Source organism: Bombyx mori, chromosome 4 (assembly GCF_030269925.1).
Source record: "Bombyx mori chromosome 4, ASM3026992v2".
Taxonomy (NCBI): Eukaryota; Metazoa; Arthropoda; class Insecta; order Lepidoptera; family Bombycidae; genus Bombyx; species Bombyx mori.
In genome coordinates, this window is record NC_085110.1 from 3,733,644 (window position 1) to 3,755,238 (window position 21,595).

The following is a 21,595-nucleotide window of genomic DNA, read 5'->3' on the forward strand; positions in this document are numbered from 1 at the left end:
ATCGGTTCGACTTAAAATTAGAACCGATACGTACATAAGTATGAAAACGTCATTCCTAACGCACCACGGTGCTCCAATGGCTATCCTGCAAAAATGAGAATGGATGACCTGGAGTGAGCTTATGTGCATACGGGCCGCATGAAGGAACTCTACAATTCCATAGATCATGACAGAACTCAATCTTAGATACCAAAGCTATAGCGGGATTCAGATCAATATTCAATTGTGATGATTCAGACTTTGAGTTCAACTACACCTATTGCCTATTAAAAAAAGCATGCAGTACACATTTTTCCATTTATCCATAGAACAGCAACGCGTACTTTATAACCTTCATACAGTTCGATTCACTTAACGATAATGGCGCGGCCCGATAGATGCACGCATAAAATCACCACTTAAAATAACACTAATAAAAGTATCTACGTAACTACGTCTGATTTTAAAAGTAGACAGAATTTACGATTTAACATTCATAGACAAATGTAGATAGAGAAATACGTACATGCTCTGTATTAAACTGTTGCTAAATGAATCGGGCTATAAATAAAGATCGTGTTCTTGTATTGTAGCCGAGGCCTAAATAAAAAGGGTGAACGAATCCCATACAGATAATAAATATAAAGATCGAAGAATCGAATGAATACGTTAGAGGAAGTCTGAAAGTGGCACCTGTGACAGAGAAGTTGAGAAGTGCGCGTTTGGGATGGTATAGACATGTGAGGGCAAAAGATCTCGCGGACGATCTCCAACACGATGGACCGACCTCATAAAATCTGTGACTCACTCCAACATAAATGATTGCTCTCACTCTGCGAAACATCGTGCCACATGGCGTCGCATTGCGAGAGCATCGGTATCGCAGGATCTGACTGATGCATGACCACGACCACTCTGTCAAGAGTGTACGAATAGGAAGAAGGACATGTGATGAGACGAAATGAAAATGAGGTTGATAAAAGAGTGTTAACTATGAATGTGGAAGGATATAGAGGAAGAGGTGGACCTAAGAAGAAATGGAATATGATAGAGGAGTATGGAAGGAGAAAACATGTTGCGCCGACCCCAGGGAGAAGGGCAGGAGAAAGATCGAGGACTCGATCTTGGGTGCCTAGAATAAATAAAAGTAATATATAAGTACCTCTTTAAGAATTTTATTAATAGCATAAATGTTGTGACAGTAATAAAATATTGAAAAGTGCATCATATACTAAACATTACACTGCAAACACAAATTAAAAACATCGGAAACTTAACCATCAGCTGCCAAAGTAAAAACAACAGAAATGTCAAATCGACTGTCTACATACCTACTCAAGGGGCTATCTCAAAGCTATTTCAAGCTATAATCAAACGAAAATAAACTTTCGTTCTTTAATTATGATCGTTTTAAATTGCCGACCGCAGGCCAATGCTTATCTGCGACCGTTGGGTTTAATTACCTTTGGGAAGTGTTTTGATTTGATTTTATTATATTTTGTTCACCGTAACCAATAAAACTCCAGTGATATTAAGTCAAATACCTACTACATGATACCATAAAATGGAAGTATGCATTCTTCATCAGATAATACATTGATTTTTTTTATATTCTAAGTTAACAGGAAATACTCTATAGGTTTTGGATATGATGAGTGGACAAAATATGTCGATATCTTTTAATTGCGTTGACTTAAAGCTTGATTTTTTTATAGCTTCCTTCCGCCGTGTGCCTTTGTACTTCAACTTGATACCTCAGGAAATTCCTAAGAAAAGCTCTATTAGCTCTCGGAGAGACAGACAAACGATACAAGAATCAGTATTATGAAAAATCGTTTTCTTTTTACTTCTGAGGTCCGGAACCCTAAAATCATATTTGGAGCAAATGAAACAATAAAACAACACAGAACCTTCATTATAAATGTTTACAATTTTTAAATACAAAAGAAACGAAAGGTTTTAAATTAAGACATTATTTATTAGTTTATAACTCGATCGCCTCCAAAAGATATGGTATCCCGATAATTCATACGTTCCGTTTTAGATCAAAGTCGATCTAAAAATATGTGAAATAAATTCTCGAGCGGTATCTATTACGAGTAAATAATACATTATTATTCAGTACACGAGTTTCTTTAAAAGAATTCGTAGTATTCGCTCTAGAAACGACAGTTCTGAGACCGCTATGCGTGAACAAAACATACGGATGCTTATATTGAATAAAATCGCAGCCGCATTTGTCCGTAAAATTGTTAACCAATTGCACTATCATTGTAAATTTTGAGTGAAAGCATTTTTTTTTATTTTGCAATATCTATGGTTTTGATTAGTTACGTAAACAAATAAGGTTTGGGTTTGGTTCATTAAAATATAATTTAACTTCATTTTTCAATACAACAAAAGCCAATCTTTCACTGACAGACGTCATTTTTGACAAATGTCACGACTGACAGATCCACAACTTAGAATTATTGTGTTTAGCTCATGTTTATTTTCAAACTTGAATATTTAACATTCCGCGTTAATGAGAATCGGTGACTTATGAGACACCGCTTTGACCTCACTATGCAGCTGTCAAAAATACAATTTTATGGTTATCTTCGTTGCGCCACTACGTATTTAGTGAGTATTACATTTTTAACTGCTTATTTTCTATCGTAAATATAAGTTGAGTGAAATATTTTGAGGATTACCGGTGGTAGGACCTCTTGTGAGGCCGCACGGGCAGGTACCACCACCCCGCCTATTTCTGCCGTGAAGCAGTAATGCGTTTCGGTTTGAAGGGTGGGGCAGCCGTTGTAACTATACTGAGACCTTAGAACTTATACCTCGAGTGATATTTCGGTTAATACGCGACATTTATCTTTGTAATTAAAGGCCCGATTTACTTGGTATTAGTATCAACAATTCGATGTTTTTAATTGAACTTCAATGATGTATAACCACATTCAAATAGCTGAACAATTTTTTTGTCATAATTTTTTTTCCAAATTTTAAACTTTAAGCGATCGTATTGAATCTCTAAACAATACGGGCACCTAAAGCTACACGTACATACGTAAAAATAAATACACAAACACAAAAATCAAACAAAGAAAAATCAATAAAAGATGTTATATTCACAAAAAATTTAAAACTTAGCTTTTCCAAAAACCTTTTAAAAAAAGCAATGACTGTATTTTTTTTATAAAAGTTTAAATTCTTTTTGAGGTGATTCTCCATTTGAAGTCTACAATTGATTGAATAAAACCAGTAAGCTGGTTAGAAAAAAATAACATCCTGTACTTAAACTAGAATACTTCACGTATTTTCGAAATAAAAAGCTGAATATCCAGATGTTTCAAAATTATAACTCTCCCTGAATTTACCAAAAACTATTTAGGCCACACTCGACATAATTTACGACGTAACAATGTATTTACTCTTTGAAAAAAAATGCTAATATAGATTTGTAAACTTTTAACAACAAATCGCTATTTCCCAAAAGCTATTTGTTGGATAAAAACTAATCATTCCTTATATTTTTACTGGACTCCTTTGACATTGCAATCGTTTTGTTTGTCCCTGAGTTCCTTTTGTTTCGGAACACTAGGTCATGGCAAAACGTGACAAAAATGACCACTATTTTTAACAATATCCCTAAACTATGGCCCAAATCAGAGAAGCAATCCAGCCGGCGCGTCACTATTATGTTAAATATGTATGTACGTCATTTTTAAAAACATCGTATCTATATATTAATACGTGAAGCAAAAACTTTGTATCCCTTTTTACGAAAATTGCGCGGATGGAAGAGTATGAAATTTCTCACACTTATAGAGAATGTAGAGAAGGAGTGCAGGATGTTAATATTTTTTTAAATTATGCTTTCTAAAATACATTAAGTCAATAAAAAAACATTACACACACTACCATGTATTTGACTTACATACACACATGTATACTATTTGTTTATTGTCAAACTTTTCATATTGCATAAAGTCTGTGATCAAATTGAGAACAGATTGAATATGACTTTTTGGCGGGAACACGAGAAGTAAAGTCGTGTGATTTGTTTTATTTTGTCTATTTAATGTTTCTTCAGGTTTAAATGTGTAATAATGGTGGTTTATTAACCGTTTGATAACTGTGAAAGTGCACTAAGTAACTTTTCGGGATCCTCCAAAAAGTCCACTGAAAAAATCTCAGTAAACGACCATCATTTTACTGAGATTATATGTCATCCCATATCATCTCATCTCATTTCATTTAATTTCATCCCAGTTCAAATTCAAATTCAAATTCAAAATCATTTATTTCAACTTGGATGTCATCAAAAACACACTTGTTGAATGTCAAAATGTAAAAGAAAATGTTAACTTTACCACCGGTTCCAAAAAAGCCACAGTCCTGAGAAGAACCGGCGAAACAAACTCAGCGGGCTTTTTTATGTATTTTCTCAACTATTTTCTTCTTTTTTTTTTTTTTAAACAAGAAAACATATTTACAGTATACAAAAAGACAAGTCAAAAAAATACAATTCAAATAAATAATAATAATAATGAAAAATGAAAAGGCCAGGAGCGAACGCCTCATTCCCACGTAGTGCCATCTAGTAAAAAATCCTTAACTTTATAATATGCCTTGTTGCACAAACGTTCCTTGACAGTTTTCTTAAATCTATGAACAGGTAGTAGTTGAACGTTTTGTGGGATCTTGTTGAAAAGTTGTACACCCAGCCCCCTGAAAGAGTTGCTTATTTTCTTAATTCGAGCCGCCGGTAACGCAAGCCTATGTTTGTTCCTAGTGTTCACATTATGCAAATCGCAGACTCTGGGGAATTCTACAATGTTTTTACGCACGTACAATAAATTTTCAAAAATGTATTGGGACGCTAAAGTTAGAATTTTGATTTCCTTAAACTTGTCCCTCAAGGATTCCCTCGGGTGCATATTATAAATAGCACGAATAGCCCTCTTCTGCAGGATGAAAATCGTTTCGACATCGGCAGCATTGCCCCACAGCAAAATGCCATAGGACATAACACTATGAAAATAACTGAAATAAACTAGACGTGCCGTATCTTCATCAGTATACGTTCGTATTTTTTTTACCGCAAACGCTGCAGAACTAAGTCTATTCGCTAACTTGCATATGTGAGGACCCCACTGCAGCCTGGAATCAACTGTTATACCAAGAAAAACTGTCGAATCAACAAGCTCCAGTGTCTCTCCACTTACAATGATATTAGTGTCTACTTGTCTAACATTGGGTGTGGTAAATTTTATACATTTTGTTTTTTTGTTATTTAATAACAGATTATTAACACTAAACCAATGTACCACGCGCGAGATAGCATCATTCACATCGTCATAATCTTCCAATTGTCGTTTAATTTTAAACAATAAGGATGTATCATCAGCGAATAATACGACCTCGTGACGGGTTTCAATAAACTTTGGTAAATCATTGATATACACAAGAAATAAGAAGGGACCCAATATGGAACCCTGAGGAACACCCATATTAAGTAAGACACCGGAAGATCTCTTTCCTTTAACGTCTACCTTTTGGATTCTTCCGGATAAATAAGATTTAATAAGTTCTAATGAAACGCCCCTAATACCATAATGGTGTAATTTCCTCAACAATGTATTATGCTCAACACAATCAAAAGCTTTAGATAAGTCGCAGAATACCCCAAGGGCATTATGCGATTCCTCCCAAGCCTGAAAAATATTTTTAATAAGATCTACACCTGCATCAATAGTCGAACGACCTCTAGTGAATCCATATTGTTTGTTATGAAGCAGGTTATTGGAATAGAAATGGTTCAAAAGCTGTTCCAAAATAATTTTTTCAAAAATTTTACTCAATGTAGGTAGTACTGAAATGGGTCTAAAGTTAGTGGGGTCAAAAGTACTACCAGATTTAAACAGAGGTATTATTTTACTATATTTCATTAGATCAGGAAACACACCACTATAAATACAGTCATTAAATATTGTAGCAAGGTAAGGTGCGATTATATCAATAATGGATTTTATAACCTTAATTGATATTCCCCATAAATCACCAGTTTTTTTAATATTAATGGTCTTGAAATTATCAATTATGTCCTTTATAGCAATATTTGTGAACTTAAAGTTAACACTGCATTCATCAACATGATCTTGCAGTAATGATTCGGCGACGGTAGGAGATGAAATTAAAGATTTTGTAGTAGAAGCTGGGATATCAGCAAAGTAGCGCTCAAAAGCACTGGCCACTTCTTGATGAGAAGTTATTATTTTATCATTGATTTTCAAAATTGATTCAGCATTGCTGTTTCTGACATTCCCAGTCTCCCTATTAATGATATTAATGTTTTATTATATTAATGATATTATGTATTAGTTGATTAATGTCTCAAATTAATCATCTTCATTTCATTTCATTTCACTCCATACATTATTCATAAAATTAAGAATATTAATTAAAATAAGACATGACTTAAAGGTCTTAGTTACCAGGTCATAAAACCACTTAAAAAAAAGATTGAACATTGTTTTGACTTTATTAATATTTGTGTATAGTGTAGTCTTGGCGAAATCTGTGATTAATAAATAGTATGTTGTATTAATAGTGTTTGACAATAGAATTATAATAATGGCAAAACTTATAATTTCAATTAATTATAGTCGAATTTCGACTAACAAGGGACCACTAGCAGTATTAAAAGAGCAGTTTTTAAATTGATGTCAAAAATTTACCCACCAATTAAAACGTGTCATAAGAGCCCATTTATTATCGAAATAGCGTGCTAACCAAACATAAATAATTCAATTACCTTTATTTACCATTTAAACGAAACTAGCTTTGATGTTAATTAAATTATTACGTTTTATATTTAATGACATGTGTTAATAGGTGTTGTAAGTTTTTATTATGATACAGATATTAATCTGGAAATTCCCTATTTAGATTCAAACATTTTTAATAAATATAATTTTGTTGAGACTTGTAGAAAAATTAATATCTTAAAAATTAATTTTGCGTAATTACTATGTAATTGCTAAACTATGGACCATAGAAGACCATAGACGCATATAAGAAGTCTTAAGATGGGTGGCATTATTCACATTGTAATGTGTATGGGTTTTACGACAACCACGAAACACCCAAAGGGCGTTTTTATTGTATTTATTGCTAATATGGGTAGATAATCTCACGGTCCACCTGATGTTAAATAGTCATCAGAGCATCAACAACATCAATGCCGCGACCCACCATAAGTCAAGAGTCCTAAAACTCAGTTTTCAGTACAACGGCTGCCCAACCCTTCAAATCGAAACTCACTACTGCTTCATGGCAGATATAATGGTGGTGGCACCATTATATCTGCCATGAAGAATATATTATTTGGGGGTTGGTGCTTCCCGCTTCCGTAGGTTTAACCCGCGATTCCCTACAAGTGACCCCTGGGTGGTGCAAAACGGGAGCCGAATACATAATCGGTGGTAGGACTTGTCCGACTGGCTGGCGACCACCCTCCAACTAGAGTCCGCCGCCAAATAGCCTAGCTGTGTTCCGGCGTGTAGGTTGGAGAGCCAGTTCTATTCCTTCCCTTTCCCCTTCCTTGCTGGGGGTGAGTCTTGGTGACGCCTGGAACATGCGGAGCAGACGTGCGTGCGAGATCACGGGGCGTGATTGTTTGACGGGGGTATAGGGAGACCTAGTGAAACGGTATCCGCTGCCGCCCGCCGGTCAGTAGGGGACCTGAACCCGGGTGTCTCTACTAAACTCCGCCCCGGGAAGCTGTCCCGCCAACCGGTGTAAAATCCTGTCGTGCGGTCGTCGTGCCGGAGTCGGAGACCGGAGTGGATCCCGGCGATCGTACGCAGGGTGGACTGGGGGCCCTTCCATGCCCTGCGTCGGTCTCTCACGCAACCCGTGGTCGAGCACGTACTATGTTCCGCGCTTCATTCAGGTGTTGCCTCGATCTCACCTCCAACATCCTACCTCTCCTAATCCTACTCTCCAGAAATATAATTTATGAAGTCGAAAAAAAAGAAAAGGGTTTTACAGGCGGTTCCCCATTCCACATTTAATGTGGATTTCAGCAATGTCAGGGGCCTACATAGTAACCTTGACGCCGTACACCACCACCTTGAGATGGCGCAGCCTGCCCTGCTTTTTTTTTAACGGAGACGCAGATATCTGCTCCGGACGATACCTCATACCTTGAATACCCCGGCTACGTATTGGAGCACAACTTCCTACGTAAAGCCGGGGTGTGCGTATTCGTCCGGGCGGATGTCTGTTGTCGCCGTCTTCGGGGCCTCGAACAACGGGACCTGTCCCTATTGTGGCTGCGCGTGGATCACGGGGGCTGTATCCGAATCTACGCGTGCCTGTACAGGTCCCACAGCAGTGATGCAGGTTCAGCTCTGTTTGAGCATGTGCAAGAGGGGACTAACCGCGTGCTTGAGCAGTACCCATCTGCGGAGGTAGTGGTTCTTGGAGACTTTAACGCTCACCACCAAGAGTGGTTGGGGTCCAGAACCACTGACCTCCCGGGTCGGACTGCCTACGATTTCGCCTTGGCCTACGGCTTCTCCCAGCTGGTGACACAGCCCACCCGTGTCCCAGATATCGAGGGGCACGAGCCTTCTTTGTTGGACCTTCTGCTGACCACAGATCCGGCCGGATACAGTGTGGTGGTCGACGCTCCGCTAGGATCGTCTGATCACTGCCTTATTCGTGCTGCCGTACCACTCTCTCGTCCCGGTCGTCGTAGGACGACCGGGTATCGTAGAGTTTGGCGGTATATGTCAGCAGATTGGGATGGATTGCGTGAATTTTACGCATCCTACCCATGGGGGCGGTTCTGCTTTTCCTCTGCTGATCCTGACGTCTGTGCGGACCGTCTTAAAGACGTGGTGCTCCGGGGGATGGAATTGTTTATTCCCTCCTCTGAAGTGCCCGTTGGGGGTCGCAGCAGACCCTGGTATAACAATGCCAGTAGGGATGCTGCACACCTCAAGCGGTCCGCATACGTGGCATGGGATAATGCCAGGAGACGTCGGGATCCTAACATCTCAGGGGAAAGGCGGAAATATAACGCCGCTTCCAGGTCCTACAAGAAGGTAATTGCCAAGGCGAAGTCGGAGCACGTTGCTAGAGTTGGCGAGCGATTAAAGAGCTATCCCTCCGGGAGCCGTGCTTTTTGGTCGCTCGCCAAAGCTGCAGAAGGAAACTTTTGCAGGTCTAGTCTCCCACCACTGCGCAAGTCCGATGACACTCTGGCCCACAGCGCGAAAGAGAAGGCTGACCTTCTGGTCAAACTCTTCGCCTCGAACTCGACTGTGGACGACGGGGGTGCCACTCCACCGAACATCCCCCAGTGTGATAGCTCCCTGCCGGATATCTGCTTCACACAGTGTGCAGTTAGGCGGGAGCTCCGACTCCTGGACGTCCATAAGTCGAGTGGGCCAGACGGCATCCCCGCAGTGGTTTTGAAAACGTGCGCCCCTGAGCTGACACCTGCGCTAACGCGTTTGTATCGCCTCTCTTATTGCGCTAACAGGGTTCCGTCTTCATGGAAGACCGCCCACGTCCACCCTATCCCCAAGAAGGGTGACCGGTCGGACCCGTCGAGCTATAGGCCTATCGCGATAACTTCCTTGCTTTCCAAGGTAATGGAGCGAATAATAAATACACAACTCCTGAAGTATCTTGAGGATCGCCAGCTGATCAGTGACCGACAGTACGGTTTCCGTCACGGTCGCTCAGCTGGCGATCTTCTTGTATACCTTACTCACAGGTGGGCTGAAGCCTTGGAGAGCAAGGGCGAGGCTCTTGCTGTGAGCCTTGATATCGCGAAGGCCTTCGACAGGGTCTGGCATAGGGCACTTCTATCGAAGCTACCATCTTACGGAATCCCCGAGGGTCTCTGCAAGTGGATCGCTAGCTTTTTGGATGGGCGGAGCATCACGGTCGTTGTAGACGGTGACTGTTCTGATACCATGACCATTAACGCTGGCGTTCCACAAGGTTCGGTGCTCTCCCCCACGCTTTTCATCCTGTATATCAATAACATGCTGTCTATTGATGGCATGCATTGCTATGCGGATGACAGCACGGGGGATGCGCGATATATCGGCCATCAGAGTCTCTCTCGGAGCGCGGTGCAAGAGAGACGATCAAAACTTGTGTCTGAAGTGGAGAACTCTCTGGGGCGAGTCTCCGAATGGGGTGAATTGAACTTGGTTCAATTCAACCCGATAAAGACACAAGTTTGCGCGTTCACTGCGAAGAAGGACCCCTTTGTCATGGCGCCGCAATTCCAAGGAGTATCCCTGCAACCGTCCGAGAGTATTGGGATACTTGGGGTCGACATTTCGAGCGATGTCCAGTTTCGGAGTCATTTGGAAGGCAAAGCCAAGTTGGCGTCCAAAATGCTGGGAGTCCTCAACAGAGCGAAGCGGTACTTCACGCCTGGACAAAGGCTTTTGCTTTATAAAGCACAAGTCCGGCCTCGCGTGGAGTACTGCTCCCATCTCTGGGCCGGGGCTCCCAAATACCAGCTTCTTCCATTTGACTCCATACAGAGGAGGGCCGTTCGGATTGTCGATAATCCCATTCTCACGGATCGTTTGGAGCCTCTGGGTCTGCGGAGGGACTTCGGTTCCCTCTGTATTTTGTACCGTATGTTCCATGGGGAGTGCTCTGAGGAGTTGTTCGAGATGATACCGGCATCTCGTTTTTACCATCGCACCGCCCGCCACCGGAGTAGAGTTCATCCATACTACCTGGAGCCACTGCGGTCATCCACAGTGCGTTTCCAGAGATCTTTTTTGCCACGTACCATCCGGCTATGGAATGAGCTCCCCTCCACGGTGTTTCCTGAGCGCTATGACATGTCCTTCTTCAAACGAGGCTTGTGGAGAGTATTAAGCGGTAGGCAGCGGCTTGGCTCTGCCCCTGGCATTGCTGAAGTCCATGGGCGACGGTAACCACTCACCATCAGGTGGGCCGTATGCTCGTCTGCCTACAAGGGCAATAAAAAAAAAAAAAAAAAAAAAAAACCTACCCGTACGGGCCCACAAGACGCCCTAATAAAAAACACTTAAGAGTTTTGTATTAAATTTAAAATTACTCTGGACGACAATAACATTCACCTAAGAAGCAATTTGTTTTATTTTTACATCAAGGGCTTAGTAAACCATTCAGTTGCTACCGTATGCCGATGGGTCCCCAGAGATATGTATTGACGACCAGCTCACGTGTGTACACCGCGTTAATGATACGTTCCTGTGGGAAAGGTTAAAATTGTCGTTTTGTATGGATTGGTTGTTGTTAGTTTATTGTCGAAAAATCGGTTGGCTTCTGAGACACGCAGTTAACCTTGTTCTTTCTTATGGTTCTATGTGAGATGAATCTTAAGTTATTGGGGGCTGGGAAAAATAATTATGTCTCTTGCTCTCTACTATTCATCTCCAAACTGCACCGGCATGAATACTTTAATATCGTTTGAAGCTAAGATCCTATAGACATCTTTTCTGGATAACCATTTTCCATGGTGCTCATTCCTGTCCCTACTAGACAATCAAGCTTACAAAGTTTTTTTTATTGGTTAGATGGACGAGCTCATGGCCCAACTGGTGTTAAGTGGTTACTATAGGCCACAGACAATAACAATGTTAATGACGCCACCCACCTTGAGACATGAGTTCTCAGTTTCACAGTGTTAAATACGCGATAGACTGAATCAGGTTCGTGCAGAATTAGCAGGTTGCGTTGGCAATCAAGTTCAGGTTATCCGGCAGTGAGAAACTCTTTAGTGCCTCTTAAGCCGGAGGCGTTACTCCATTTCATAATGAATGTGATTCAGCTCTTAACTCTGTTTCATTAGAGCTCATTTTTGTGAATTCACCAGCCTTCTCATTTCCTTCGACGCGGACAGGCTGTACCCAGACTATATTGACTCTGATATCGACTTAGTTTATTAAAGTTTTGATGTGTACTCTAGCGTTCATGCGGAGGGAATCTTATAGGAACACAGTTGAGCCGACCATCGCTAACAATGAATGTGGACGTTTTTTTTTTTGCTCAGGAGGAAAGTGTATATATCAGCAGGAAAGTCTATGGCATATTTAAAGACCTGTCAAGAGCGTGTGTTCTTCGATTTCGGACTTTACTTAACATCTTAAATGTAAAAAAGCGTATTAAAAACAGCGAGTCGAAAGACTTAAATGAAGACTGTGGGTTGAACACTTTTTCCAAAAATAAAAAGATACATTTTGAGTGGTCCTAATTTTTTTTATTTATTTAAGTACTCAACGAAGCAACGGAAAGCACAAATCACATAGCAAAGTTTTAATAAAACTTTCGCGAATAGTTGGTCAATTCAGAAAATGAGTTCATCTAAACTGAACATCTAAGCTTCAGTTTTATTTGTTATTTATTTTTTAACTCAAAAATAGATCTGAAACGTAAAACGTCTCAGCTATTTCGTGTATGCCGTAACAGGAGGATAGAAGCGACGAACGCCTTCTTGATTTACATCGAAAACACTTAAACACGCCATAAACATTTGTTAACAATCCGTGGCATAATCCATAGTCTATATTCGTGGATGACACAGTTTTTTTTCTGAATCATACTCTATGTTCCGATGTCCGAAGCGACTCCTGAAATAGTTCCACTTCGATAAAGCGGCACGACACGAGAAGCCTCTCATCGTGGCCGCCGGTAACTACATTCCCGATCCTGCGGACAGAATGGAAAGCAGTCGACGTTGCCCCAAACACGTCATTTCGGATCCTCCCGATCCACTAACGGTGCTTTTAGGTACCTCAAGCACCGATCATCGTTCTCGTCGAACCCGTCGCTTGCAACGAAAGGGCTCGACGAGTAAATTAACCCTCAGACACAGCCCACTGAGTTTCTCGCCGGTTCTACTCAGTGGGTCGCGTTAGCGGTTCGGTGATAGATTCTGTGAAGCACGGCTCTTGCTGGGGTTCGTGTTAGCAACGTCGTCAGGCTTGAGCTCCGTGAGTTCACCTACTAGTTAAGGTTACGCTGAAATAGCCTCTCAAGGCTCTCAGCTTAGGTAGGAATAAAAAAATCGGTTGTCTGTAAAGTCGGTTTACTGACGATAGTTGAACGTCACAACGTCATAAGAAAATACTGATGGAATGGTTTCATTTTTCAAAATAAAATTTTAATTTTTATGTTTGATAGATATTATGTATGGACAATTGACACCACATTCACTTTTCACTGAACTTCATACTTGACGAAAACATGTAAATGTATTATTGTATAGCAGCTGTCCACGCGGATGCATCGCTCACTCAAGTAGGAGAGAGACAGATGTCGAACGCTGCCGAACGCGGAGGCCGATTGTGCCTCTTTGTCGCTGCTTGTCGTTGCGCGCTCTCGCTTCCACTTCAAGCCTTAAATGGAACGCCTCAATGAGTCATGTTTTTTCGTGCGTGCAGCCGGCTCCATCGAATTATAAGACTTTGTCACGTCAAAAAGAAATAGCTTTAGAAGTACTCACCTGTAACTAAACGGCGATCTGAGATTCACGGATGCGTTTCTGAACGACGCGCGTCGGAGTTTGTCGCCTTCACGCCAACTGGCGTAGCTCCGACGGAACGAAACCGCATCGCAATTGTCACTATCGTTCACGAACTCGCCAAATACGTCGACGGTGTCATTAAATAACAACAGACTATCGTTCCAGAGAGACGTATCGTTAAATTCGAGGGTAGCATTCGCGAGCCTGTGAGGTCTTGTAATGTTCGTCTGCTCGTACACTCCGTTGTGCTGTGGGCTAATGTACACGTGCACTTGGTCCAGCTCGGAGTCGTTTTCGGTTCTGATAACGAGTCTCTCGCGGGTCGTGTTGGGCCAGCCGTAGTCTTCCATGGCGGTGTAGTAGGCCTCGAGGATGGCGATGTGCGAGTCTAGCTCGCGGCACGTCAGCCGGAAGCCAAAATCTTGACATTGTTGCTCCTCCACGATCTCTGTAACGACACGTGAATTTGTTTATTTTTAATATACACTTACTGGTGGTAGGACCTCTTGTGAGTCCGCACGGGTAGGTACCACCACCCCGCCTATTTCTGCCGTGAAGCAGTAATGCGTTTCGGTTTGAAAGTTATATCTCAAGCTGGGTGGCGCATTTACGTTGTAGATGTCTATGGGCTCCAGTAACCACTTAACACCAGGTGGGCTGTGAGCTTGCCCACACATCTAAGCAATAAAAAATAAAAACACTTTTAGCGGTAGGCAGCGGCTTGGCCCTGCCCCTGGCATTGCTGACGTCCATGAGCAACGGTATCCACTTATCATCAGGTAGGCCGCGTCCTCGTGTGCCTGCTAGGGCAATTAAAAAAAAATACACTTTTATTCATTAGCCCAATTTATTTACGCACTGCCTATCAAGGTGTCGTTGTTTTATCACCATCTTGCCAATGACTGTCGCGTATGACGGTAAAGCCGTTTTCACAATGCGCTGCAATTTTCTATCTCACATTAAATATTAATAGACTCCGGTAACCGCTTAGAATCAGATCGCTCTCATTTATCCTATAAAGAAATAACCTTATTTTTGTGACTTTGCTACGTATACCAACGTATTCCATAAAAAAAAAACCTCAAATCTTTAAAAAATAATGTTATTCCATAGATATTCATGCTTCAAGGAAATTAAAACTAAGAGACTTTTTATCAGTTTTTCTAAGAAAAATAAAAATTGTTATGTTCCTCTTCAAGATATACAAAATAAAATGAAAACTTTAAAACAATACAATCTCGCATCAAACTTGTACGAGCTTTTTAGAGACGAAACTTGGGATACGAAATTTGTTTCAACCGAACAAACTTTATTTCTTTTTGAAAGCTTCTCCGCGTCGTGTTTCACGAACGAAAAAGTTTAAAGCTTTATTAGAGAGCTCGACTTAATTAAAGACCTTCATGATAAGTATTATTACTTTAGGTGTGACGCGATTATGTAATGATTTAAGTCGCCTACTGAACATAAGTGGATCCTCATTTTTCATCAAACCTTTTTCTGTATTGTTCGACTTTTTTTTTTTAATTTTCTATCAAAGGAGTTTTCAATATACATACTTCAAAAATGTTTCTAGGTTATTTAATATGGTGCTATTTTAAAACTGTATCGTTCATGATAACAGAAATACTAATTGGTATTTGACTGCTAGGATTGTTTTATATAGGATAGAATATATCATTGATATTTTAATACGTTGGAGAAAAAGTCTTTTCGCACCCCACGCTTTTTTTACAATAAAATCATTTTATCTTACACTATTTTTCAATTCAAATTTATTAACATTTATTTTCTATTTTTTAGTTGGATTTTCTATAAAAGCGTGTTTTTTTTGGTTTTAAACTATTATTTATTAATAATTAATTTAAACATCCTTCAAACATGTAGGACATTTTTTTTTTTTTTGTTACGTGTCTGTTTCACAAAAACCGATGTTTTCTTTTTGTAAGAACAAGCAAGTTTTCCACCTCAACGAAATGAAATTAAAAATTAACCATCTTAAGAAAGGATTAGAAGAAATTATCAAAAAAGCCATAATGAACTTAATCAAATTTTAAGTGATGTTTTATATCATAATAATTCCATCATTTGTCCATTAATAACGGGATACTAGGTAGGTATAGGAAACCCATAATAGGTAGGAGAAGGGACATGGCGGGATTTACACGTAAAATGCTCATTCTCATGTAGCCTGCATAATTCAACACTCCTACATTCTAACACGCCGGCCCTTGCTAGTAACGGAATTAGGACCAAATTAAATTGTATTGACCCCCTTATATTTGTGCAAAGTATTTCTTTCTAATGAGCTCCATGATCTAGCTATTCACCTTTTTTTGTATTCTGTATTCATGTTTGTATTGTTTTTTGTGTAGCTTATCGTTCGCGATTGCTAGATGAAGTTTCATTACGGATCCTCCCGATCCATTAACGATGCTTTTAGGTACGAAGGGCTCGACGAGCGAATTAACCCACAGACACAGCCCATTGAGTTTCTCGTCGGAACTTCTCAGTGGCACGCGTTTCCGATTCGGTGCTAGATTCTGCGAAACACTGCTCTTGCTAGGGCCATTGTTAGCAACACTACGGTTTGAGCCCCGTGAGCTTAGCCACACGTCAAAGAGAAGCTGAAATAGCCTCTCAAGGCATAGGTAGGGAAAAAAATATAGTTTATGTGTATTATCTATGTTTTTAACTTCACATATTTGTTTAAAATATTCCGCTTCATTTACAGATGACCGATGACAGAAATAGTACGTCGACCCCTAAAACATAAGCCCGTGCTGTCTGCAAAAGATAAATATAAAAGAAAAATATAAAAGTGACTTTTTGGCGGGAACGCGAGGAGTGAAGTTGTGTGATTTGTTTTATTTTGTCTATTTAGTGTTTCTTCGGGTTTAAATGTGTAACAATGGTGGTTTATTAACTGTTTAATATCTGTGAAAGTGCACAAATGTGGGGAAATGAAATAAAGCCGCTGGACGTAACTTCTCGGGATCCTCCAAAAAGTCCACTGAAAAATCTTAGTAAATAACCACCATTTTACTGAGATTATATTTCATCCCGTATCATCTCATTTAATTTCATCACAGTTGATTAATGTCTCAAATTAATCATCTTCATTTCATTTCACTCCATAATATCATTTTTCATAAAAATATGAATATAAATTAAAATAAGACATGACTTAAAGGTCTCAGTTACCAGGTCATAAAATTCCTTAAAAAATATATAAAAGTCACAACAAACAAGTGAGTAGGTGCTTTATATTTATCGTTTTCCGATTCCGTCCCTGTACGTTGCATAGTTAATGCGCGCGGCATTGTTACATTCGTTCGCGTTGCTTTTTCGGCTTCATTACGTAGTCGAAACGTGTTTGCGAACGTAAACTTCGTATAAAATTTTAATATAGAAATTTCATTCGTTTATTTATTAACGTTTAAACCAAATAAGCGTTTGTATTTAAAGACGACACAAAATTGTGACAAACTTCAATCAATATGCACAGTTCATTTATAGTAACATTGACGTCTGATTAAATGAAAAAAATGCAAATGTATGAATGACCGACGTTCTATGTGGTTAGGACTCAGGAATGAAACCGAAGTATAGGATACAGGAATTTATTACTACTAAAAAAATCACCTTACGATGGGTGATTTTTTTAGTAATTTATATATAAAGTTGAAGGCAACAGATCTAGAGGCCGCAGCCCGACTCGTTGGTCCGATCAGATCCGCACCACTTTGGACAGTACAGTGTACAGCGCGCTACATGACGCCGTGGACAGGGTAAAGTGGAAAAACATCTTAAGATTGAAGCTCATGGGTGATGGTGGTCACGACCCTCAGACATGAGGAACACGATTCGAGGAGGAGAATACATAAAATTCTCGTGTCACAATGTTAGTTACCATACTTCTCTGAAACGGTTTGACCAATTCTTATGAAATTTTATATGCATGTTCAGTAGGTCTGAGAATAGGTTACTATCTATTTTTCATACCCCTAAGTGATAAGGGCTGTCCACCCCTAGCATTATTTTTTTATTTTTTGGACAATTTTTTTTTGTTATAAAAAGGCATTATGTTGTTGAATGAGGTTTTATTTTTTATTTTTTTCTGCACTAGAAATTCCCTCGAAATCTTATATATGGCAAAACAACGTTTGCCGGGTCAGCTAGTAAACTATAAATATGGAGACTGAACTAATTAAATTACCATCGTGAATAATAACTAAATCAAGGACAAATCCGTAGACGGCGAATGGCAATGTACACGGCCAAATAAGGCAGTACTTATTATCTGTCAGAGACAGAGTACCATGCACCAACCGCAATAGGGACAGTACGAATCGTCAGACTTTTTTTTTGACAGAATGAAAATAAACGGTAATTTGCACAATATTCAAATATCGACGGATACTATATTAGTCATCCACGTGGCCACAAAAAATAAAATATTCGAAACGTTAGAGAAAATAAAAATACGCAACATTCAACCTTAAAGCTAATATTAATTATGTTTAATTTTCACTGACGAAAACCGAATAAAATACTAGATTGTCTTGCCTAATATTTTATTCCGGTACCTATAACACACGGGAAAATCATAGCTTCTAAGTTCTCAACGTTTAATTCGAATTGGTGGACAAAATCGTTAATTGTTTTCAAACTTTCATCGATTAAAGCCTGCTTGAGTGACTAGTTTCGAACTTACGCTCTTTTATAAGAAAGACACGCGAGATAAAGAACCGAGAGATTTGTTTCGATTCTAGGAGAATTAGCAACAACAAATTAGTAACTAGGGTTGAGACGATGGGCCCTTGGGGCCCTGAAGCAAAGAAATTTTTAACAGAAATTTCCAAACGCTTGAAGGAGGCTACACATGATACTAAGGCTGGCTGGTACTTTGCACAGTGAGTGAGTCTGGCTGTCCAACGAGGCAACGTAGCCAGTATCTTGGGGACTGTGCCTCCTTCAAGCGCGTTGGAAGATCTGTTCTACTGGGTGGGTTGAGTTATGTTAAATTATTTTGATTTGACTTTTTGTTCATAAACGAGATAAGAAAAAAAAAAAATTGTCGACTGTAATTAATTGAAATTTTAAGTTTGAACATTATTATGGTTGTATTGTCAAAGGCTATTTATTATACTTCTAATCACAGATTTCGCCAAGACTACATACACTATAGTCAAATAATATTAAAGACAAACATTAATTATCTATTCTCAATTTGACCACAGACTTTAAAAAATAACAAAAGCAATAACAAATATGTGTTGCATCAAATACATGCTAGTGTGTGTAATATTAATTTTTTATTTTTTATGCACAATTAAAAAATATTAACATTCTGCACTTCTTCTCTATATTCTCTATAAGTGTGGGAAAGTTTATAGTCCTATGTCCACGCAATTTTCGTAAAAAGTGGTACAAAGTTTTTGCTTCGCGTATTGATATATTAATACCCATCTAGACTCCTGTGTGTTCTTGTTCTAATACAATTGGAACTTCTCGATAGTAAGATTTATGATGTGGAATCTACATATGAACACCGTGTGGCACTAGCACAGTGTAAGCCGAAATGCTACGAAGCCCAAAGGAATTTTACAGCAATACTAGACTCTTTTCTACTCTCTCTCTACTACTACTACTACGAATACTCTATTCGCGGACATCAGCATTGCCAGGAGCGGAGTCGAACCGTTGAAGCACTTTTCTCTCATTTGAGGAAGGATAGGTTATTGCGTTCGGGAAATACGATGGAGTTCTTTCCATAGACGAGTAGTATGAGGGAAAGTTGCTCTCTGGAAACACATCTATATATTGTGATTTCTACTAAAATTTTTGATCATGTTGTTTTTTATTGATACAAATATCGCAGATCGCTAGAATGTTCTCTTCGTCGATCGCTCATGCATCCAAAAGGCGCACTAATCCAATTTAACCGAGCGCGAACGCAAATGCGCACTGCATCATTCTACCCCACCGCGCCTCTCTCTTTCTAACACACGTGAAATACATATAATCATTTCACTCTCACATACACCCTATATTCGCGAGACAGATTAACAGTTGCCATGACAACCGTTCAAAACAACTCTGTTTGGATGCACCAGTGTCTATTGATCCGCCAATCCTTTTGATTTAGTTGGCGACTGGCCAGAATCGAGGAAAATTAAAGGTCAAACAAAAGTGGCTTCATGACATCTACATATTGCAGATTTTTATTTATAAAGACTTTGTGACCTTGTGTTAAGGACGCTTTTAGATTGACTTAAAGGAATCTCTTAATTTTAGGTAGTGTTCGAAGCCCCTGTGTTGCCTCTACTCATTACGAGATATTTGTAAGCGGCAAAGCGGTCCAATTACTTCAATAGTTTCAGACAAACCCTTATAATGACACGAAATTAAATACAATCAATGTGAACAAGCTAACTAACTTAATAATCACTGTTGCTTATATTACGTTCCATACTACACAAACAGTAAAGTTGAATATTTTTATTTTGTTGATAGTATTCGAGAACTTTACTGAATGTTTTTTTCAAAAACGAAATGTTGTCAGTGCCGAAAATAAAAAAATACCCAAGTACATTTATGATTTTTTTATTTACGACTAGCTGACCCGGCAGACTTCGTAGTGCCTCAATCGATAAATAAAAGACCGACGGGGAGACATCAAAGGAAAAAGAAAATTGTTATTTTTATTAAATTCCGAGAATTTTTATATTTATTTACCTTTTAAACCTTCTCTGGACTTCCACAAATAATTCAAGACCAAAATTAGCCAAATCGGTCCAGCCGTTCTATAGTTTTAGCGAGACTAACGAACAGCAATTCATTTTTATATATATGGATAGATAGAAGATAGATTACTTTTTTTTTAATCATACAGCCTAGAGTTTCTTTTAGGCGCTGCATATAAATTTGTATTTTTCTTTCTTCATAGCGATAGAGACTTTCACAAATTACGTTTTTTGTTCAACCAAGTGAGCTATTTGCTTCAAACTGACATACGCAGAATTATCAATAGTTTGCATTTTAATCACTTGTCGTTGCAATACACTTAAGTGACAGGAAATAAAATCCTACGTATGTACAGTGATTTCGTATTGCGTCTGCCAGGACTCCTGAGAACAATAAGCGTCAACACAAGCTACTCACTTGTAGATACCTCAGGGAAGCTGTACGAATCAATTCTTTGTACAAATACGTCGAGGGTTCCACCCTCTTACACTCTAGTCTAGAGAAGGGACGATAGATCTGTTTCCATTATACATAAACAAATATTGAACCATGTCGTCGTCTCATTTTTTTATTACGTTTTTTCTAGTATTTTTTTTGTTGCCCTTGTAGGCAGACGTGCATACGGCCCACCTGAAGGTGAGTGGTTACCGTCGCCCATGGACTTCAGCAATGCCAGAGGCAAAGCCAAGCCGCTGCCTACCGTATACGTATTTTGCTACTGACATTTCCCATAATTTTCCTTGAAAAGAAAGAAGTCGGCCAAGAAACGATGAATTAATAATTGTAAATAAGATTAGATCAGCACAATATTCATATACCGACGAATAGCACCTTAGACTTTTTAGTGACAATGAAAAATTTAATATGTTCGAAACGTCCTAATTAATAAAATGAATACAGTAAACGCGAGCTTCAATCGTAAAAGTAGTCTGCATTTTGTCTATGACTCGCAAAAAGGGAAGATTTTTTTGTTCTGATTCTCCTGGTCAGAGTTTCGCACTAAATTATTAGCCAACATAATTTGCTAATATAATTTTGACAGACGAATATATTAGCACTTAATATTACGGTTATCGAGATATTTTTACCAAAAGACTACTGAATATATTACGTAAGGTTAAATGTAATATACTCGTAGTAATGTCGGATCGTCGGGATCCGAGTGAACGCGCCGTTGACCCAGTGATGTTCCATGATAAGAACGGCTGCTTTGAAATTGCTTATTCATAATTTTTTCCTTTGAAAATTGTACATGTTATGAATTTTTTCAGCGAATAATGGATTATCCACTTCCTTCTTAATTAACGCTTTTTTTTTTTC

The 21,595-nt window shown here is 39.2% G+C and overlaps 1 protein-coding gene and 1 long non-coding RNA gene across 2 annotated transcripts in view; one reads left to right on the plus strand and one right to left on the minus strand.

The window, feature by feature from the left end:
* Positions 1 to 21,595, minus strand: part of LOC110385712 (uncharacterized) — a 120,744-nt gene that overhangs the window by 89,340 nt on the left and 9,809 nt on the right. The window contains exon 2 of the mRNA XM_038010546.2: positions 13,508 to 13,976. Coding sequence (XP_037866474.1) covers positions 13,508 to 13,976 — 469 coding nt within the window. The remainder of the gene's footprint in view (positions 1 to 13,507; positions 13,977 to 21,595) is intronic.
* LOC110385718 (uncharacterized) lies at positions 2,375 to 20,122 on the plus strand. Its single transcript, XR_002430970.3, has 2 exons — positions 2,375 to 2,601; positions 19,826 to 20,122. It is a non-coding gene; the product is annotated as an uncharacterized LOC110385718 (long non-coding RNA).